The 13,920-nt window shown below is 44.7% G+C and overlaps 1 protein-coding gene across 1 annotated transcript; it reads right to left on the reverse strand.

Moving 5' to 3' along the window:
• Positions 1 to 599: 599 nt before the first annotated feature.
• Positions 600 to 13,397, reverse strand: trim45 (tripartite motif containing 45). Its single transcript, XM_041950775.1, has 8 exons — positions 12,763 to 13,397; positions 11,861 to 12,149; positions 11,369 to 11,514; positions 10,066 to 10,382; positions 5,770 to 5,899; positions 4,729 to 4,843; positions 4,174 to 4,300; positions 600 to 3,266 (listed from the first exon to the last, which is right to left on the reverse strand). Exons 1-8 carry the CDS (start codon positions 13,239 to 13,241, stop codon positions 3,112 to 3,114), a joined length of 1,758 nt encoding a protein of 585 aa, XP_041806709.1. The 5' UTR covers positions 13,242 to 13,397; the 3' UTR covers positions 600 to 3,111.
• Positions 13,398 to 13,920: the final 523 nt, after the last annotated feature.

The following is a 13,920-nucleotide window of genomic DNA, read 5'->3' on the forward strand; positions in this document are numbered from 1 at the left end:
TTGTTGTCTGTCACCAAATTAGAGTTCAGGGTGTCATTTCTACCAGGGATGTGGGGGAAACCTTTTCAAAATTCCTCTTTTTGTTCCATTTAAATCTCTGCAAAGTTTAGATTTGCATATGTGGCACATTCTAAAAAATCATGATAGATGTAATTTCTTACTGACGGCACGGTCATACACATGGACACAAAGCGTTAGAATGGCCCTCTGTAAAAAAAAGATTGGCTTCAAACGATTAGAACTGAAAGGTTTATTTTGTATACACTTTTCTAAAATAATATGATTTTTAAAATGATTCATTTATAGAATTTCAGCTTCTCTCTGAAGAAATGTATGAATTTACAATGGTAGTTTTATGAAAGATGCTTCCAGCAGGACAAATGATTTTCACATGGGCTTCAGACCATGAGTGAAAGTGCTGTTTCCGTGAGGATATGATGCATGCACGTGGTTTTTGTCCTCATGTTGGTTGGATATTGCGAGACGCCAAACCTGATGTGACGATGAGAGAAAGATTTGTTTTTTGTTTGGCTGTCAGGCACCATTTAGTTTTAGAAAGTCTTACATGCAAATAAGCAAGATTCACCTCATACTGAGAAAGAAATGTGTTTATTTTGATTGTACAGGCGTACATGTTCCAGTATAAAGTTGTGAAGCAGAAAAAAGTACCGGGCACTACTCGGATAAATGTACACGATGGGACCAGCAGCAGCAACATACTCACAGTGTTAGAGAGGTTCCCTGCCATTCTGAAGCTCTTGGAGCCCAATCAAAGTGATTAGTCCTCATGTCGAGTCATTTGCATAGCTCTGTTCTCTGTTCATCTTTACAGTCAGTGAAAAAAACATCTATGTGCACTCACACTCAAGATACGTCATATTCAGAACACAGAAGAGAAGGCGTGAAGTGGCTCATTTTGAGTCCCACGTCTGTGGACTGAAGTCAGTGCTGCGATGCAGCCTCTGGAGAGGAACATCTTTGTATTCTAAGAGGAGGCTGACTGCACCTTCCAGGTCACAGTGTTTCCCAGATGAAGCCCTCTTCCCCTGAAGGCACGGTGGAGCTGGCTTGCTAATGAAGGAAAGACGCGATTCTGTGCAGATCTGATGAGCTTTCTCCTCATTAAAACAATAATAAGAACTCAGGATTTCTATGTTTCACAGCAGTCTGAGAATAATCCTGCGTGAAATGACACACTGGCACAGTGGACTCAGTGCTTCTGTCTCGATTCAGCTCTTATTCAGGATGAGCTGTTTGTCTGCACCTGTAATCAGGCATCAACCAAATCATTCAAAGTTATTAATACTTCTATATAACACAACGTCTTTCTAGTGGATATGCTGTGATTATTGTTCCAAAAAGTAATAATAATAATAATCATCATAGTACAGCAATCACTTGGCATCTATTGGGACAATCGACCCTTATTTGACCCAGTTTAACCTGTAGTAAGTATCATGAAATAACTAAGTAGTAAAGCCAATTTATTTCTTGATACTCAAAACAGATGTGCAGTCATGACTTGAGAATGACAGTAATTACTGTACTTTACCATCCAAAATACAGTCATCATTCATGAGAATGTAAATGTTACCTGCAGACTTGTCGGGGTCACAGCCCTTCTTCTGCCATCAGTGATCAGTGCAGATTAATAACAACCACTGCTCGTAGCTTTCAGCATCGTGATTGTTTCCAAGGCACCGTATTTCAAATTTTCTTTAGTTCAACTGTCTGGTGATTCTTGGTGTTCCCATATTAATTAGTTTTACATTTAAGATTAAAAAACACTGATTTCAGCACCTTTGAAATTGGCAGCAGCTTCAAGGGAAGAAAAAACTAAAAAAATCAGCTTGAGACCAGAGGAGGGCTGGCGAAGGAAAAGTGTAACGATGAGGAAGCAGAGCTATCTCTTCTCCAAGGTGCCCCTCAGCAAAGCTTTTAACACATTAGATGTAGGAGGAGACAGCGCTGCTGTGACTGGAGTATTTCATTTCCTCTCTTCTAGCCTGTCGTAGGTGACCAGAGCTTAGACTAAAAGGCACTTTGCAGCATAGATTCAGAGCTCAGAGCTTCAGCTCACGCTCTGTGTTTGTCTTATGAAAAGCAGATTCTTAAAAAAGTTGGGACGCTGTGTAAAAACAATAAAAACAGATTGCAAAACAGGTGTTTTTGGAGCATTTCACAACTTCTCCTGTCTTTGTTGCTCCTGTCCCAACTTGCAACTAGGCCTGGCAAAGGTGAGCATTCTCCAGACACAGTCATGTCCTGCCTCAGGCACGGGCTACATCCCGAGTCTCTTCAATTACAGCCATGCTTCCCTCACTTCCATCTCAGTCCGTCTCACCGAGGACGCATGAAGACACGCAAGGAAACCACGTGAGGAGAGACGAAATGAGACATCATTTCCTGAAGCGAAGTCTGTTTCTGACGACAGCTGCAGCTGGTCGCAGCCAGATCAGCTGTCCGTCAGCTTTAGAAGCTGTAAGGACCTTTGATGGATTTGTGTCTGCACACATGTGCTCAAACTAATAAAGGCACAGTTTGTCCCTCTGGAGCTCATTACCTGTTCAACAAACACCTGCATACTGTGAACTTTGTCCTGCTCAGAGGGAGAATGTGTTCATATAATTTGCATCTGTATTTATTGATATTTTGAACATGGAATCAGTGCCTAATAACCCAGAATATGATTATGGTGTCTTCTGAGCAATCATGTTTTAGGCCAAATGTTTTAGGGAAACTGAAATCATGTAACCTGAGCTCATCAGCCTCACGTGACTGAATGAAATGATGATAAATGATGTAAGTCTTTCTTGCTGACTGACAGACTCTCCTCCTTTCCCTCACTTTAACTGTATCCATAACAAAAGCTACCAGGGGAAAAGAAGAGATTGTGGAAGGAAAAATCAGTTTGTGCTCCTTTTGTTGTTTAGACCTATAATTAGAGACTTGGGATGTACCTGCTGTGTCTTCAGCACTTCGCTTTCCTTGCCTGACCTTATGAGGGATTTACAACGGCAACCTTGAGTTTACTCCCCCCGGCTGCTCTAACTTTTTGGGCGCTGCCATCCTGTATTGCATCATCTCGCCTGGTCTCGTCTCTGTGTCACCTCAGAGCTCCACGGTTCGCAGGTGGCCGCGGGAGGAAACTGCAGCCAACACGCTCGGAGGCAAACACTCAGACTGCTCCACGGTGCTGCCACAGCAGGACCAGTGGGGCTTCCCGGGGTGTCCTTTGTGACTGTGGCCGCAACCTTTAAATCCTCCTGCCATCAGAAAAGCGGGTAGGAAGACAGACAGACATGAGATCAGGCACAACTCTAGGTGTTCCTTCATCAAATTAACATTTTGATAGTTCATGCTTTCACGTTTTGCACTGTGTGTAGCATAATGACGTCATCAGCAGCTCACAATATGATAGACAGAAGCCTGAGCTTTCCACCGCTAAAAGACTGAATGTTCAGGCTGATCTGTTTTTTATTTTATACACACTGTATGGCTCCTATCCAGGGCACAGCACTGCACAGGTATGCACGCCGCATTTGTCACCCATTAGTGTCAGATTATCAAAAGAAATGTTCTAGTGGTGAACAGGTGGCAAAATGAAATGTGAACAGAGTCACTTCTACAGTCGAGAGATTACTCCTGAAGGGAAACATTTCCTTCAAATGTGTGTTGTATATCATCATGACTCTGTGGAGAACTCTGTAATCTAATCTACTAATCCATCCTTCCTTCTCCACTTATACCTCAAAATAAAATGTGTGATTTTGTGGCTTTAGAGTGAGAGAGAAATGTTGTTAGGCACGGTTTCTTTATGAGAAAACTGTGCCTCCTTTCCCAAAATACAACATGTCCTGTGGCAGCACGGTTCATAAATCATAGAAAAACTTGAGTGGTACGTTTTAAAAAAAGGTTTAACTGTTTCTTAAGCTCTGAAGTTTGCATAAATAAAATGAATGTAAATATGAGTGCACATGGACAGTAAGGAGATCACATCATTGAGTCCACTTTCCACTCAAAGGCACAGATGATAGTGCTGTCTAAGAGTCCTGGTTCCAAATTGTTCCTCTGTTCTCTCTCCATGTCCATCTTATAAACAAAATGCACCATTTTTGTTGGTTTTCTTCATTATGAAAAGCGAGTGACATGTTGATGATGTCTTCTGTGTACCTGGCATGGTTCCTGGGCAGCCACAGCGAGCCTCTTTGGCTCCTCCGCTGGAGCAGAAGGAACAACAGTGAAACGTCCCGCTGTGGCGCCTCAACTTCCTCTTCATGTTCAGAACGAACGGAGAGCCCTGCAGGGCGAGACGGGAAAGAGTCTGTGGGTCGGTACGCCTCCGTCAATGCAAGCCAAGAATAGATAGAAACATGAAGGAGAAAGCATTGTGATAACCGAGGATGTCAAACACTCTTTCACCTCCGTCCCAGCCGGTAAATGTATCATCGGAGCTGTGGGCCTGTTTAACTTGTTTTTGCCTGAAATGAACTTTGTCCACATTCATTAAATTTGTGCGGATGATGTTTGCAGCCCTGAGGTGGAACACTGTGAGCTGCTGGCAGCACCACAACTCTGTTCAACGTCATATTTAACTCTTCTACCATGCAATTCTCAGCTGCAACACATATCTAATAACAACTGTTTTGAGAAAAAAAAAGTGCTTTAAATAAATTCCTCAGCTTTCTCACATTTTGATGTGACAAACTCTGTGGGCTGGTTTTGTACCTTGACATGCTGGGCTTTGACACAAACCCACACTGAGTAGGCTCCGGGCTCTTTCGGCGTGTATGAAACACTGTAGGATCCGTCGCTGTTGTCGACCACCGTTGTCTCCACTGTGCTGAAGGAGAACAAAACAAATCATGGTGTTAATACAACAGAATATCACTGAGTTCTGATAGACAGAGACTAGAGTTAACCACATTGATTTCTTGCTTTTAAGCCCTCTCATCAAATTTCAGATCGATATACTCATGATGCCTGCACAGCAATTCAAACTCTGTTGTTTGACCGAGTGGGATTCTGCTCCACCACGTCATGCTGTTGAAAAGCCACATGCCGACTTATTCCACGCATCAACACGCCGTCGCCATCTCCAGCGCTGCTGATCAGTTTACTAGGAGGCTGTGTTGATGACTGAAGTGTAAAATTACAGACTGTGGGTGGACCACGCAGGCTGCTTTCACATGGCTGGTTAACAGACAGGCAGGCATTCATGTTGCAAGCTGTTGTGCATAAGAGATGATGGTAAGACTCAGATATTAATCACATACGAGTCTGTGACAGTGCCATGAACAAACGAGCAAAACTACTTCTTATGTTTGAAAATTGTTTCAGAGAAGCCAATCATGACGAACAGTTGTTTTGGGGATTTTGGAGAGGTCTGTCAAGGTGCTGCTCCTCCCACCGAAGCGCTAAAAATAGCCAGCACACAGGTGCAAAGTGCTCTGTGACCTGCTCGGAGCAGCTGGGTGGCAGACGCTGACGCCAAAACAGCAGCGTGTGTGCCGCTGGACTGTTAATGACACTCGTCTCGCTGAGAGGATAAAACCTCATTGTGCCCCATGAAAACGCCACCTCCCCAGCACAAAAATGTGAAAAAACAGAGGCATCATTACATCTGATCATTAGCACTCCAGGTTGTCCAGCTGCAGTAAATTTTTATCATCCACCCGGCCTGTTGCCTGCTCCCTCTCACTCTGTGAACCAGAAAGGTCTCAGGAACCTAAAACGTTGACACAGTCGGCCAGACTCTTTGACACTCACCACTTTTTCTTCTCCTTGTGGACGATGCTGACCAGGACGTGCTCTCCACCTTGTGCCATCTGCTCCCCGGCTGAGTCCCGGCATAACAGGGTGAAGTGGCCCTGCTGACCCTCCATGCCCCTCCGTAGACCTGTGACCAGGAGGTTAGAGGCCACAATTAACACACACACACACACACACACACACACACCAAACAACCCCCCGCTGGTTCTTCAGTCAGAAACACTCCTCCTGGACACATGGTGGCTGCAGCCAGTTGAAGTCTGCAGGCACAGCCGGGCGTCAGTACTGCTGAGCAGAGTTTTACACAGCCCCACATCATCATTCAGCGTTTATTAACCTGTTCTGCTCTGCGTTGGCTGGAGATATTCTGATATATTGTGTTAAAGCCAACACTATTTGTGTCGATAGCAGTGATTAATGCCGCTTTGCGTTTTCTTGTCAGACTCTATTAGCTGCTCGATGTGCATTCATCTGTTATCTTTCAGTGTTCAGTAGCTGCAGGGTGAGCTGTTTGGATGCTGCTGGAGTCGCTACTGCTGCTAATAAAACCTCCACCCACCACCTGCACTGATTCTGTTTCTACTCCGTCCATTACTACTACAATACTTCTACTGCTACAGATGCTACCCTTACTGTAACTGCTACTGCTAGCATCACTGCTACTATTGCCACATCTGCCAGTATGTGTTAAAAGAGACTTTCGAGATTGAGATGAGAAGATTTCTATCATTTTAATGTCTGCTTTACGTACAGAGCTGAGGTTGAATGTGTTTAGCCTAGGTTAGCACAAACACCAGAAGCAGCTAGCCTAGCTTAGCCCAAAGTTAGCAGATCTGCCTGAATAAGACACGCAAAGCTAACAGTTGAATGCAGATACTGTGGAGCAATGTCACTTTGTTTTATTTTACAATAATGGGCCAGTACAAAAGTCTCAGAGCCTCATCTTTCATGTCCTCTGCTGGCTAAATGTTCAGCGCATGCAGCCAAAGTTGTAGCTGGTGCTGTCACATATTGCTTTGAAACTCTTGTCCTTGCTATTGCACCTGTCTCTTCTCTTCCCATTGCAATCTTCGATGCAAAGTAAAATTACTTTAATTCCTAAAATGCTGAACTATTCCTCATTCGTCACTGTAGCTATAAGCTGTGTCATGAAGTGGATGTAGCCACTGAGACGTCATCCACTGAGCGCAGGACTGTTGTTTTGAAGCCTAGGGTTCAGCCTTTTAGCCATCACGTCTTGTTTTTTTTGTGTTTGCGTTTGTGAGGTGTTGGCCTCCCTCTTCTGTAATCTGACATGTCATGTTTTCTCAAATGTCGTCGTGTTTTGTGGAATGTCGTGTTTTCTGAAACGTGTTTTGTGAAATGCTGTTGTATTTTGACCCTCAGGGCCACTGTAATGTTATATTTACTATATAACAACCAATCAAGAAATAATCAACAGAAAATAAGAAACAATCTAAATCTGATGCTTATTATTTGCAGCCCTACATAAAATAATAAAAACTAAAGGTTATAGACTTCATGCATCAATACTTTAACACTGAGGAGGAGCCCATTGTCAATGCAGACTGGCATCGTCACTGAACAACAGAGGTGATTTTTATTAGCTGGCTGGTCAAAGCTCTTCTCAGGGCTTTGTGGGTGTGTACAGGCTGTGTTTGATTGACATTCCCACTTTTCTCCTGTTGAACCTGTTAGGATGGGCCACATGACACCTCTATCATTTAAATTGCTTTTATTCGACCTTCACCCACACACCACCTGAGCAACCTGAGACCTAGTAACTGGCAGCACCTGGGTGGGTGCGGAGGGCCTGTTAGATTTGGATTTAATAACTTTTAGTTATTAATGGAGACATTTCCTTTACATTCTGGTTACTTTTACTCATACAGGATTGAGTGCAGTAATTACCACTGCCATCACAACAAATCTCCTTCTATTACTGCAGTTTTTATCATTTGGACCATGAGTTCACTTCTGCTAATGGGGGTGAACTATCTGTGAATTTATATGTGTGCTTGCTAAGCCGAGTGCCCAGCAGCTGTCACCATTACTGATGCAGCTGTTCTGGCCCACATTTCACCTGTGCTATACAGCCTCGAGGTCTAAATCCACCACTTCAAACTCCCTTATCACACAGACAGGAGATAATCGTCCATAAGCCTCTGTGATTTCTGCTTTCTAACAGTCAACACAGAAATCTGGCCTTTATCTGCCCCCCTAAATGAAAGCATCACTGTGTGGCTGATGAAAGTTAGAGAGCTACAAACACCCTCAAGGTAGAAAAGCTGGTTTCACTGATGTGGCGATACTGTGGATTCATACGTAAAAAAGAAGCCCTGACAACATACATTAAGAAGCGAGCATGAAAGGGACATGTGGGTGAATGGAAAGGTCATCGCTTTATATGGCCCAGAAGCAAATCAAATGCACACAGTCTCAGGCAGACAAAAGCAAGCTCCCGAACAAATGCTTCACATTATACATGGGCTGACCTATGGGCAAACTTTACAGCAGCACACTGGTCTTTGACACCTATGGTGAGGACTCTGCATAGAAGTCCTTGTTTGCGGAGGTTTTCCATTTCCCACACAGGTAAACACTAAGTTAGGCTAAGCCTTTCATGGAGACCAGCTGCTACAAATCTCTGAGTGTGCCACTGTGTGTGCACGTACGGCTATCTCTGTGAGGACAGAGGGAGTTTTTGACCTTGACAGCGAGGACATTTTGGCTGGTTCTGACCTTCAAAAGGCTGTTTGAGGGTTAAGACTTGGTTTTTAGGGTTAGCTTAGAATTAGGTTTAGCTTAGGGTCGGGGCATTTAGTTGTGATGGTTAAGGTTAGGATAAGGTGCTACTATTGTGAGTGAATCCATAAGATCCAGATCATGTCTCAATGATAAACCAGTCAACCACTCTCCAGCTGATCCAGAACACTGTGGCACTTGTTCTGACCAGAACTAGGCAAAGAGATCATATTAGCCTCTCTGCACTGGCCTCCTGTAGAATCCAGAATAGAATTTAAAATCCTCCTCTTTACCTACGAAGCCCTAAATGGTCAGGAAACATCTTGTCTTAACCATGTCTTATCACCTCACTACAACTCTGTGCTACCAGAATGCAGGCTTACTGGTGGTTCCTGAAGTCTTCAAAACCAGAACGGGAGCCGGAGCCTTCAGCTATCAAGCTCCTCCCCAGTGAAACCATCTTCCAGTCCCGGTCCGGGGGGCAGATCCCCTTTCTACATTTAAGAGTGAGCCTAAAACTTTCCTTTTTGATAAAGCTTACAGTTAGGGCTGGCTCAAGCTTGCCTTGGACCAGCCCCTAGTTATGCTGCTGTGCAACTGTTGCTGTAATTGAAATAAAATTTTATTGAATTGAAAAACAAATTTAACAAACCTGTTATTTTTTAATAATCAACTTATGCCATCACAGTTTCCTACAGTACAACACTGCATCTTCAAATTGCCTGTTTGTTTAACCAACTGTTTTACAGTTATATGATAGAGGAGTATAGACTCACCTTAGAGAAACTGGATTTAGCAAATGTTTAAATATTAATCAATTACCAAAATTGCTGTCGATGACAGCTCTACTAACTAAAGTATTTCAGCACGATATTAACTCATTGTGTTATTGGTTTTCTCTACATTTGACTATGTTATATGAATGAGTGTCACCTTAGTGCAAACTTCTGTATGATTCATCTTATCTCACTGTTTTTGTGTACAATGACTGCACATAGAAGGAGTGGTGTAGGTGTAGGAGGTGTAGTGTAGCTGGTCATGTTGCCCACTGAGGAAGTGAGTGTGTGTGGGTGTGTGTGTGTTTGTTCCATCATGAATGCCCAGCTGTTGAACTACATGTCTCCAGTCTTTAAAAGCAGTGATTCTGTCACTTGTAGCCACTTGCAATGTAAGGTTTTGCTTCTCTTCCCTTTTTACAGTGTGTGTGTGTGTGTGTGTGTGTGTGTGTGTGTGTGTCTGTGCTGTGTTTGTGTGTAAACACCCCCTCAGTGCACTGCCTGAGTCACCTCCACATTCCTTTAGTCCCACAGGAATGTCTGTCTTTGAGCCAAAGCATCCAGGAAGGTAACAACAGTGTTTAACTGCTCCAGGTGAGCTCAGTGTACACTGACCCCACCCCCTCCCACAAATTTTTACCCACATTCCCACCAGCCTGCCTGCATCTACTCCCACAAAACAAAAACATAACTGAATACATGAAACAACTATTAAACACATCACTCTTACATATTATTCTTAACAAAACAGAATATGTTAGGAGGGGTTTACCTTCCCCTTCGATGGTGCACTTGCTGAGGTCCACCGTCCTAGAGTTGATGACCCCGACCACCGGGTAGCCGTCCACCTCCCCTGCTGGCTCCCTGGGCATGAAACTGATGCCGCTGCCGTCGTCGGGGTCCACGGTTGCCGGGTGGGGGTCGTAGCTGCTCTCTGCCAGGCTGGTCAGTCTTCTCAGGGTCACGCCTTTGGCGCTGAGGATCTCAGCGTCTGAGCCGCAGCTCAGCAGCCTCTCTGCAAACTCCACACCGCCTCCGACATCCAGCAGAGCCTGCTGCAGCTGCGCCCTCTGCAGGTGGAGCTGGTTCCTGATGGACAAAGACAGTGTGAATAACAAGAAGCGTGTCCCATGATGAAAGATGCTCCAGGCCGTAAACCATGGTGGCCTATTTATATCTATTAACATGAAATATGCAGGACCTTTTTCAGTGGAAATACAGACTGCCTAATGTTCCTTGAAATACTAACAGCAGGTGGTGTGGTTATTGTCTCACCATGCACCTCTCACACCACTCAGCCGACAATAAATAAGCACTGCCGATTATTAACATGCTGCTTGCGCAATATTTCCCCTCTCAAAAAGGAATTTTTCTTCTTCCCAAAAAATAATAAATTTCTGGACTGATTCATTAATGTTCTGATACGCTCATAGTGTCCAGCTAATGTGGCTTTCAGCTCATATTGTTTTATGGTTAATTCACAACAGCTCATTTTCAAATTAATGATGAAAGCCAATGTTTTAGCAACATCGCACATTCGTCTTCAGCAAATAGTTTGCTCAGCTGTCATGGACTCTATCCGCTGATGACCCTCAGATGGGGTTTAAAAGGCTTGGGGAAAAACTAGTAAGTGGACTGATAGTGAAGATTATTTTGTTAAATTTCAGACTCTCTGAGCTGGCAGTTAGTCAGCAGTTTCACAAAGTTGCCCCGCGAGGAAAAGCTTCGTCTTTGACTCAGCTGTTAACAGGAAATTAAAACAGGCTTGTGGACTTCAGACAATATATGAGAGTGCAAAACAACAAATAACAACATCAAACATGTTGACAGCGCATCCAGTGCTCAGCTTCCTGCTGTACCTACAATATCACAAATTACCACAGACTGCTGATACAGTGGGTGGCTGGAGGTAGTAAATGTTAAGAAAAAATTACAATAGCTTACCACAGCTTCTGTGACTCTATCTGCTGAAGAGGACACGAGTCCTCATACTTTTCTCATACTTCATTCATTTCCCAAAACCATGTTCCTGGTACTCTTTGGCCTGCTCAATGAGACCTGTGTTGGTGCCATACCTGCGCTGGACACGCAGCTCCTCCAGGCGACGCAGCAGAGACAGGCAGTGGGCTTCCACAGCACTGGCGTAGCCTCGCGCAAATGCCCTCACCTCGTTCGCTGCTGCATCCACCCGTGCCTGCAAAGCCTCCTGGGATACATCCACCTGTAACAGAGTGGAAAGAATTTTGTTGTAAAATAAGATGCTCAATATTTGAAAAAAAGTCATGCATGGCAAATGATTTATGTTGCAACAAACAACAACAGAGAGGCAATGTTGAATCCACCCTGATGTATTATGACATGGACATAGTGGTAGGTCTCTTACGGCAGTTATGTAGCCTTGGTTGGAGCTCAAGCAGGTGAGCTGAGTGTGATCTTCAGTCTTCCAAGTAAAATATGTAAAACGTCTACATTAACTGTCTAAAAACAATTAGACCTATGTTGTACATTTTGTTGAGTTGTGTGCTTAGATTATACCAAATGTTTCAAACCCAGACAAATCGTGGCACCTTCTGCAGTGAGTCCTTCAGACGCTCCAGGCGAGGACGCAGGCGCACCGTGACCAGCTCTCGGATGCGGTCCCCATGACGATCAATAACATCACGGGTGGGGCAGCAGCGGTGGTCGCGGTGCAGCGTGGCGGCACACTCCAGGCAGACGGGCAGGTCGCAGGGCTGGCAGAAGAGGCGGAGCTCCTGAGCAGGGTGGAGGGAGCAGAGGACGGGGCGGCAGAGACGACCACGAGACTTCAGCTCCTCCAGACTCTGAACAGAGTGAGATGCTGTTCGCTTCTGGCGCCTGCAGATGGAGAGAGAGCAGATGTGTTACTTACCTGTTACTCTACCCGAAGAATAAAAAAGAATAGATTCTACCTGTTACTTTACCCAACAGAATAGAATAGAATAGAATACACTCTACCTGTTACTCTACCCGCAGAATATAATAGAATAGATTCTACATGTTACTTTACCCAATAGAATAGAATAGAAAAGAATAGAATACACGCTCCCTTTTACTCTACCCGCAGAATATAACAGAATAGATTCTACCTGTTTCTTTACCAGCAGAATGTAGTAGAATAGAAGAGAATAGAAAAGAAAAGACTCTACCTGTTACTTTAACAGCAGAATAGAAGAGAAAAGAAAAGAATATAATAGAATAGACTCTACTTGCTACTTTACCAGCAGAATAGAAGAGAATAGAATAGAAAAGAATAGAATATACTCTACCTGTTACTTTACAGCAGAATAGAATAGAATGGAACAGAATAGAATATACTCTACTTGCTACTTTACCAGCAGAACAGAAGAGAAGAGAATAGAATGGACTCTACCTGTACATTACGGCAGAATAGAATAGAATAGAATAGAATAGAATAGAATAGAATAGAATAGAATAGAATAGAATCTACCTGTGCGCCTGGCAGCAGAACTCGCACAGGTTGACGCAGCAGACCTCGCAGCGACTCTCGGCGCCTCCTTCGCCGCACAGGTCGCATCCCAGCGGTCCGTCCGTCACCAGCATCTCCAGGAATACCTCGTCCAGAGCCAGGTGGTCCGTGCTCAGCCCTTCCGGTCCCGACGGAGGCATGTCCACCTCGGAATCACAGTCGGGACAGAGCACCGTGACGGCGGGTCGGTCCTCCTCCACCGCTTTGCCCCGGCTGTCCTCTGGACCGTCCCGGGGGCAGCGCGACGACCCGGAGAACGGCTCCAGCTGGCCGATGCAGTCGGAGCAGAAGGTGTGCAGACAGGGGAGGATTTTAGGGTCCCGGTACAAGCGCTTGCACACGCTACAAACCGCTCTCGGGTTCACCAGGGTTCCGTTTGGTTCCTGCTCCGCGCTGAGCTTCGGCCGCTCCGCGCGGTCTCTCTGCGCACTCTGCGACATTGTGGATGTTTTGGTGACTTCTGGCCCCAAACACAAAGCAGCGAGTAACTTAGTGGCCCGACACCCACCGAGCTCCACGACCCCGTCAGAGCTCAAAGGAGCCTTCTCTTATACCTTTTTCTGCATAAAAACACTCATATGAAACTAAAGCATCACGTATCCTCACTGTGATCATAAAAACATCGTAGTTCAACCTATCTGGATTAAACTCCGCACAAAGTCCCACTTTTCTCCGGTGAAGTAGGCAGCGTTCACTGCTGCCTGGGACATACGACACCTCACTCATACCAAACCAATAGGAAAGCTCACGCGGACTATCAGGGGTGGTCCAAGCACTTTCCACAGCCCCTCAACACCAGGCTGGACTCTGACTGTCGCCACCTACTGGCAAGACAGAAGAACATGCCTTCAGCACGGCGCACAGGCAGATCCTTGTTGGGACTGTCATGTGCAACAGATGTAACAACGTGTTTTGGCTCACAAGAAACACAGCTGTCCTAATGCCACAAATACTCGAACGAATGCTTAAACTGAAGATTTTTTGCTTCTTTTTCTAAAAAAAAAAAAAAGAGAAAAAACATTCACACAAATACATTAGCGGTCAACATTATTAACCGGACAGTGTGTGTGTGGTTACAACCAACTGAACACCCCTCACCAGTGACCTACAGTGAACAGA

The sequence above is a fragment of the Chelmon rostratus genome, chromosome 13, assembly GCF_017976325.1.
Source record: "Chelmon rostratus isolate fCheRos1 chromosome 13, fCheRos1.pri, whole genome shotgun sequence".
Lineage (NCBI taxonomy): Eukaryota > Metazoa > Chordata > Actinopteri > Chaetodontiformes > Chaetodontidae > Chelmon > Chelmon rostratus.